This window comes from Zonotrichia leucophrys, chromosome 7 (genome assembly GCF_028769735.1).
Source record: "Zonotrichia leucophrys gambelii isolate GWCS_2022_RI chromosome 7, RI_Zleu_2.0, whole genome shotgun sequence".
NCBI lineage: Eukaryota > Metazoa > Chordata > Aves > Passeriformes > Passerellidae > Zonotrichia > Zonotrichia leucophrys.
The window spans coordinates 30,095,159-30,103,518 of record NC_088177.1 but is presented as its reverse complement, the minus strand read 5'-3'; the positions used below and the strand labels follow the sequence as shown (position 1 = coordinate 30,103,518).

Below are 8,360 nucleotides of genomic sequence, written 5' to 3'. Positions count from 1 at the left end.
TCCCCACAGGCATCAATCGATCCTCACTCTGAAGACACCAGGGAAATGCCACTGTCTTGTCTGACTTGGGGATCTCCTGCGTGACCTGTGAGAAGGAGGCTTGGGCCCAAAGGCTCTCTGTGGGGAGGACATGCCTGTTCACCCCAGTCCTCGGGCTCGTCTCGAGTCCAGGGCTAGATCCTGCCGGTCTTGGAGAGGCAGAGACACTGACAGTGGGACCCAGGGGTGCCTCCTGCCAGTGAGCACACAGCAATGCTCAGTGGGCACTATGCTGAGGGGCTGCAACATGCCTGCAGCTGGGCAGAGCCCCATACAGCCCCAGAGGACCTGGCCACCCTCTGCCATCCTGCTGATGGATCTGAGTGTTTCTATTGTGGCTCCCTCCTAGTGAACACAGTCCCGCTGTCTGTGCTTGGTGCCTGGTAGCGTAGGCTCAGCTGCACACACAGGCTTTTTTATTTTAGGGTCACACGGGGCTGGAGCTCTCTGGCAGAGGCACAGCCCATGCCAGAGCTGGCAGCAGGATGGGCACTTGCATGGAGACCCTGTGCACGTTTTGGGGTGGGCAGGGGATATTTATTTATTTGTTAGTCTGTTCAGCCTTGCTGTAACAAAACAGCCTGATCGAAGAATTGCCTCTTGCCTTTCTGGGGTAAAGCTGGGCATGACTCCTCTGGAGGGAACCAGGCTGGGAAAGGGGTACTGGCTGTTTGCCAGCAAGTTTGGCACTGGCAGAGCAGTAACTCGGGGGGAGAACCAAGGGGATGGGGACACAGGGCACGCAGTCTTAATCATCGTGGTGTTGTGCAGGTCCCTTCAGGGACACACTGAGGGACAAAAGCTTTGGTACCAGCAAGGTTTCTGCCTGCTACTTCCCTCAGTCCAAGAAGCAGGAAAGTATGAGGGGTTGACTGTTAAAAATGTCCCATGCCCCATCCCTCGAGGCCTCTGGGCAAAAGGCAATGCATCCCCTGCCTGTGACTCCTACCAGCTGTGAGCCTTGCAATGGTCCTGGCTTGGGGGTAGGGGATGCTGAGCTGATCTTTCTTGTCCTGCTTTGCCTGCAGTGAGCCCTGCCATTCCTGTTACCCCATATCAGCATCTCAGCGCAATAAAGGCTGACAGTGGAAAGTCCCAGGAACTAAACACCCCGCCTGAGCAGGCTGGCTCTGCCAGGGGATGCAATACCAGTCCTGGGTGGTGACAGGCCTCCTCCCATCATGAGGAATGTGTTATTGCTGGGCTTTCCCAGGACCATGGCTGGCTCTGTCCCTTGGGAAAGGCGCAAACCCCAAACACCACCAGCACTCAACCCTCCCCTGGGGGCAAGGGGAAAAGTGAGGCACAGAGAAGTTTCTGAGGCCAAGGTCAGCTGTTCAGAGAGGACCCAGATGTCCTGGCTCCAGGCACAGATCCACGCGCAGCTACACAAGGACAGGACGAAGGAGACACTGAATGGCTGCAAGCCCCCTCCCTGCTTTCCCCCAGCCCCAAAAGGGCTCCCGGGTTTCTGACACAGCCCAGCTGGGCATGGGATGGGGGGGACACAACCCCCCTGCAGTGTGTCAAAGGCACAGCAGTTCCCCCAGCCTCCTGCTGATTTTGGGCAAGGGGCTACTAGTGGCCCAGGGGTGATTTGGGTCAATCTCTCATCCCCCACACCTTTCCCACTGTGGGGCTGTGAGCCCCCTGGCCCAAGCTAGCCAGGGAAGGGGTTTGCCTTCCTGTCCTCCTTGTGGGGCAGTAAGGGGGATCTCCATCTGGCACTCAGGGTGGGGGTGGACGTGCAGTCAGGGGGCTCCCGGGCGAGCGATGAATTCCAGGTTGATGGGCTTGTCAGCCACCAGGACAATGCGGGACACAGATGTCACTTCTACGCCACGGGGGTCCGGCCGCACCTCAAATGCCTGGATCATCTGTGGGGAGAAGAGGAGTTGGCAGTGCCTCAGGGACTCTCTGGGATGCATATCCCAGCTCATGGCAAGACACCCAGAGTGGAAGGATCCCTACTTACCCTGGCAAGGGCCAGGTGCATCTCCAGCTCAGCGATGCGGCGCCCAACGCACGCGCGGACCCCGTAGCCGAAGGGGATGGAGCTGAAGGGGTGGTGAGGGGAGCCGTGGCCCCGGAGCCAGCGCTGGGGCAGGAACCGCTCGGGCTCGGGGAAGTAGGTCTCATCATGGGACATCGCGTAGTGCGCCAGGACAAAGAGGGTCTGCAGGGGGAAACTGGGGTTTAATGACCCCACTGAGTGCAGAGGGGGTCCCCCACAGCACGGCCCCCACTCACATTCTTGGGGAAGAGGTAGTCTCCGATGACAATGTCCTTCTCATAGAAGACCCTGGCATTGGTGGGCACCACAGGGTAGACTCTGGGATATGGAGAGAGTTAGTGGGGGAGCAGAACTCATCTGGAGATCCAGGAGAGAGCGAGACAAGACACGAGGACAAGGCTCAGCAGCTCCCCAGGGGAGAGGTGGATATTCACAGTCCAGAGGGACTGAAATCCAGCCTTGCCTCCTGCCTGGTTGGTGCATCTCCCCTGGAGAAGGGGCTGGTGACCCGCATGTGAGGGCAGGGACAAGGCTGGGATGTACCTCAGAGTCTCCTTGATAATGGCCCGAAGCATCGGCAGCTTGGGGATATCCTCAGCAGCAGGAAACCGGTCGGGAGGCACAACAGCTTTCAGCTCCTGGTACAGGGTCTCCTGGATGTCTGGGTCCCGGGAGAGGTGGTACAAAGCCCAGGACAGCGTGTTGGAGGTCTGGGGAGTGGAGCACCAAGGGGAGTGAAGGAACTGGGGCCAGTACCTGAGCAGCCTTGTGCCAAGCACAGCATCAGTACGGCACCAGAGAGCCCCTGCTCTGGTATGCAGAAGTCAGGGGTGAGGGGCAGCAAGCACAGTGGAGAGGGAGGCAGGGAGCAGGATACAAAGCAGAGCAGAGGATGGGATCTGTATTGACCAATTCCTGAAGGTTTGCCCCTCTGGAGCATCAGTCCCAACTGGGCTAGAGCTCACAAGGGCTGGGTGGAGCATGGCCCCATGGGCTCCCCTGGGCATGGAGCACAGCAGGGATCCCCTGACAGCAGCTGCCTGGCTCTCACCGTGTCCACACCAGCCAGCAGCAACTCGGCCACGCTGCCATAGACCTCATCCAGGCTGAGTCTGCCACTGGCCAGCAGGTAGCTCAGGTAGCCAGACACCTCCGTGCCACGCTCCACCTGCCCCTCCAGCTCCTCCATCTTTCGGTCAATCAGTTTCTTGCCTGCAGGGACAGAGAGCAGGAACCAGAGCTGACAGAGCAAGGGCTGCCAAAAAGACATTTGGCCAGGGACTGCCCTGCTTTTGAGGGTCTTTAGGGAGTACAGTGCCACCACACTGGACCCCCACTGTCACTGCTCACCAAAGGCGAAAATGGTGTCCCAGCTGTCCAGGTAACGGTCCCAGAAGGGCAGCACCTTGCGGCTCCATCGGGGCAGGACGGTGGCAAAGATGGAGTTCTTGAACATGAGGTTGATGGAGTCAATGAAGTGCTGGGTCTCAGGAGGGACCTGCTGCTTGAGGCACCCGATGCGGGTCTCGAAGAGGATGTAAGAGATGCCTGTGGGGGACAAACAGCATCCAGACCTCTGGCGGAATGAGAACGGTGGGACAGGGCGGGGGTGAGGGAGAGGACACCCCTACCTTCCAGGGCAAAGCGGTAGAGCAAGTTGGCCACGTCCCCCACCAGCACCCCCGAGGGGCTGCGGCTCCGCTCCTCCCGCAGGCGCACCATCAGGTCTGACACCACCTCCCCGATGGCGTCCGCGTACAGCAGCGCCTCCGAGGGCTTCAGCAGCCGCTTGTTGAGCACCTGGCGCAGGCGGTACCAGCGCTCCCCTTCCCTGCATGGGGACGAGGTTCAGTGCCGGGGCACGGACGGGCAGGGGGCAGTGGCTGGCAGCAGTTCCCCAATCCCTGTGTGCACACTCCCCAACCAGGCTGGAGCCATCCCAGGGGTCATTCTGCCCGCCACGGCCATGCCCTTCTGCTTGGCAGGGACAGGCAGCTTGCAGGAGTGGGAGTAATGCCAACGAGCACCTGGGCCCTGCACCTAGGGGAGGGGCAGGAGATGGGTGCTGGCCCAGAGAGCGCAGCCAGGGCGGGACTCACTCGGTGAAGGGTCCGTAGGGCAGGCGCCGGGTGTCCCGGTGCTCCTTCCACAGCGCCATGTCGCTCCGCATCGGGTACTTGCCCTCCTGCCGCAGCAGCTGCTCCAGCACCACTGGGCTCCCAATGTTGATGTTCCTATAATGTCCGAAGGTTGACTTCCAGATAGGTCCATAGAGGCGTCGGGATATCACCTGTGATGCACAAAGCATGGCAGGATCAATGGGACGAGCTGGGTCAGATCCTCCCTGCCTCAACCCTGAATGTGCCTATCTGCACCCATCCCATGGACCCCTCAGCATCACCTCAGCTCAAGCACCTGCCTCTGATGCCCCCAAGCTGGCAGCATCCTTGAAGTGCTCTGCAGATGGCCTGGGCTGGTGTCTCTGGGCTCATTTCCTCTCCCAGCATTAAGTACACCAGGCACTGACCCTCAGCACAGACTGGCATATCCTTCACCCACCCCAGAGATTCAGTGACAGCCTGGAGGGTCTTTTGGGGAAGGACGACCAAGAAGGGACAGCAGGGACAGAGACAACAGCCAAGCACAGGAGTGTGCTGAGATGCAGGACCATTGCAGCAACCACCAGCAGGACTAAGTCCTGCTGCTTCCAGCATGGCCCCAGCTCTGCTTAACCTGGGGACAACAGTCGCTGAGTGGGTCCTTGAACTCACCACCCAGTAAGGATGGTTAATGATCAGCAGTGGGAGGACAGCACCAGGCTAGGGCATGACTGGGCTGCTCCCAGAACAGGCTGTCACGTCCAGGGCATGGCCCTGGGGCCACAGGGCCCACAAGCCAGCTAGGGGATGTTCACCAACATCAGCCCTGCTCTGGGCCCTGCTGGCTGCAGCTCCCTTCTCCTTGTCTGCAGCCACAGGTGCCATGCCTGCTGCCCTGGCCGGGAGCACCGTGACCTCCAAGTGCATCCCTTGGGGGCAGCTGGGCAGCCCTTTCCAAATGGATCTGCGCAGGGCTACGTCCAAAGGCCACTTTCCATCCCACCCAGGCACTGCCAGAGCCCCTGCAGAGCATGGCCAAGCATGGGGGGGATGCAGGGGACTTAGCAGGCAAGCCCTGGTCCCCGTTCCCCGTGGCTGCGGGGATGCACGTGGTACAATCTCCCTTGGTGACTGTCTGCATCGCAGCCTGTGCCTGGATTCAGCTGGATTCGTCACCACGGGGAGACGTTCCTCGTTCCTCGTGCATGGTGGCAGGAGGAGGGGGAGGGATGGCTGCCCTGGTACTGCAGGCAGCTCCTGGGCATGGGGCAGCTGTGCTCCGGCTTGGAGCCTGCCCACCAGCATCTGCTGGCAGCCAGGACCTGACACAGTGCAGGCCTTGGAGAGCTAGAGCTGCCTGGATACGGGGAAAGGCACCTCCAGAGCATGTGGGCATCTTTCTGCAAAGCCAGGCTGTGTCCCAAGGGCAGGAGGGAGCTCCAGTGCCTACACCCCAAAACCCCTTCTCCAACCAGCAGTGCCTGGTGCTCTGAGGTGCCAGGGAGGCCTGATCCCGCACGCTCCTCGGGCTGGTCAGAGCTCCAGGGCGCTGGAAGATGCCGCCTGGCTTGCAGCCAGCCAAGCCCATTGCTTGCTTCATCCGACGTATGAGGAAGTGTTGAGAGAAGAAAACAAATACCTCTGCCTACCCCTCCCCGGTCTTGTATCATCTGCCCAAAAACCAGCCCAGCCACCTGCACCAAAAACCGCTGCTCCCTCCAGCTGTCACAGCCGGGAGCCCAGGGATGCCAGGACCCTGTGAGATGCCCCCAAACCTTTGCCCTCAGCTGCCCAGCTGGCTCGGGGATGCTGGAACAGCCCTGGGCAGGCTGGACCGTCCCGAGGTCACTCGGTTCTGCTGGCCCCTCTCTGCCTGCTGCCCCCAGCATCACCCTACGGCGCCGGGTGCCCCCCCGCCCAGCCCCTCTGCTCCCCGGCACTGCCGCCCCCGCTCAGCTCCCTGCCGTCACTTGTCGGCAGCTCACCCCCTCCCCGGAGCGCATCTCCCCTTGATCCCAGCCCGCACCCACTCCCTCCCTTGCAAAGCGCCGGGTCCAGCACCCTCCCTGCAGCCCCCCGGCAGCCCCTCCATCCCACGCACCCCTCCGAACCCTCCTCCGCCGCTACGCCCCCGAGCAGGGTGGCCAGGCCCCCGCGCAGCCCGAGCCCCGCACGCCCGCACCCCGGGCCGGCTGCCCCGGCGCACCTGCAGCCGGTGCGTGTGCAGCAGGTAGCCCCGCAGGAACAGCCAGACGAAAGTACGGAGCAGCCCCGGCCCCGGCAGCTCCTCCGGTCCTTTCAGCCGCGCCGGCCCCGCCGCCGCTGCCGCCGAGCCCCCGGTCCTGCGCGGCGGTCCCGGGCTGCTGCGCGGCGGCGGCGGGCGGGGGCGCAGGAGCAGCGGCAGCAGCGGCCACCGGGCCCCGCCGCTCGGGCCCGCCATGCTCCGTCGGCAGCGCACGGGACGGGGCGGGGCGGGGAGGCACCGAGGGTGGTGGGGGGCGGCACCGGGGGCGGTGCGGAGGGCGGCGCGGGGGCGGCGACCGGGCACCGGCACCGGGGACCGAGCATCGCGCACCGGGTACCGCGCACCGGCAAGAGAATCGCGCACCCGCGGCGTTGCGCAACGGGTGCTGGCCCCGGCTACTGCGCTCTGGGTGCGGGGTACCGGCTGCTGCTCAGCGGGACCGGGCACGGGGCAGTCCGTACCGTGCGCCGGGCGCCGGCTGCAGCACACCTTCCACCGGGCCGTGCAGACCGGCTGCAGCGTGCTACGTACTCGGTACGGCACACTGGGCACCATGAGCCACACACCGAGTACTGGACAGTGGTGACTGCTCAGCAGCATCACGGATCAGGCAGAGGGTGCTGGGTGCTGGAAATGGCACCAGCGGTGCCCGGTGCCACGTAGCAGCTACTGGGTGCCAGGTGCTGTGCCTGGTGGAGCTTTGCACATGGCAGCTGGCAGCCAGCACTGGCGTGGCACGGCAGGTACAGCGCCCTGGCACCATGGAGCCTGTGGCACCCGGTGCTGCTGTATCCTGGGCATTGCATCCATAGGCAGTGGGTGCTGGGCATTGCACACCAGGCACAGGCACAAGGACTGGGCACAGCACCAGCCAGGGCACAACGTGTGCCAGCACTGGCATTGCACTCTGGCACTGGATTTCACATCCCAGACCCTGCATACCTCGCATCAGCTCCAGGTTCGCCACTGGGCTGCTCTTTAGGTCTGCTTGGCCTCCTGGACTGAGCCGTCCTGCCCTGCTTCTGTTCCCTGCCTGTCACCCCCCTGTGTATGCCTTGACCCCCAGCAGGGCAGGATGGTGCTGTGGGGAGCTGGGTCCAAACTGTCCCAGGCTCTTTCTCACCACTTTCTCCAGGCACTGCCAGCCAGGACCACGGGTGGGGAGACCTTGGTAAGCCCACTGTGGCTGCTGGCCCCAAACTGGAGGGAGGTTTGGTATGTTTTCATGCCAGTGAGAGAACAGTGCCAGCTCCTGCCTCAGGCTGGTGCAGGCCAAGCTGTCCAGCCCGTAAACAGGACCGTGCTGGGTGTCTGAGACCATGCACGCAGGATGTGTCTGTTCTGGCCAGCCTGGGACAGTGGGGCAGGCAGGGCCCTGTCCAAGTGTCACTCCAGGAGTGTCCCACACCATGGGACATCAGTGCTGATCATTAACTGCACTTATCGGGCATTGGGTACAAGGTCCTGGCCAGGGAGGCTGAGTGAGGCTGGGCAGATATCTGGGAGCGCCGCGAGTGGCTGCTGTTGCCCTCGGTCCTGTCTCACCAGGGCACCGGGAGTGTCCCGGGCCAGGCTCCGGGCTGATGCTTTGTGTGCTCCCTGCCAGCGGGACCGGGATTGGGGTGCAGGACACAGGCACCCCCGTGCTTGTAGACACCCCTCAGGCACCCCAGGCTGGGACAGCCAAGAACGAGCACCTGCTGCCATCTCATGGCTACTCACAGCCAGCTCTGTGCTTGCTCTGCCCCGGCCGGGTTCAGAGCCGGTGCAGCAGGAGAGTCCCCGCCCGAGGACTTCTGTGAGCTCCCAGCCTGGGAAACTGAGACCCTGTAGCTCTCACTCCCCCGGGCAGAGGATGCCCTGGCCTCTCCCAGCCTGCTGTGCTTCCCTTTGCCGGGCAGAGGAACCCTGAGACCTCTTTCAGTTTAAAACAATTGCCACTTGCAAAAAGAGTGAAAACTCC

General features: G+C 62.8%; 1 protein-coding gene across 1 annotated transcript; it reads right to left on the bottom strand.

Moving 5' to 3' along the window:
* Positions 1-556: 556 nt before the first annotated feature.
* Positions 557-6,597, bottom strand: LOC135450200 (sterol 26-hydroxylase, mitochondrial). Its single transcript, XM_064718134.1, has 9 exons — positions 6,359-6,597; positions 4,153-4,343; positions 3,685-3,884; positions 3,404-3,601; positions 3,105-3,265; positions 2,597-2,763; positions 2,290-2,371; positions 2,015-2,215; positions 557-1,916 (listed from the first exon to the last, which is right to left on the bottom strand). The coding sequence occupies exons 1-9, from the start codon at positions 6,590-6,592 to the stop codon at positions 1,791-1,793; spliced, it is 1,560 nt and encodes a 519-aa protein (XP_064574204.1). The 5' UTR covers positions 6,593-6,597; the 3' UTR covers positions 557-1,790.
* Positions 6,598-8,360: the final 1,763 nt, after the last annotated feature.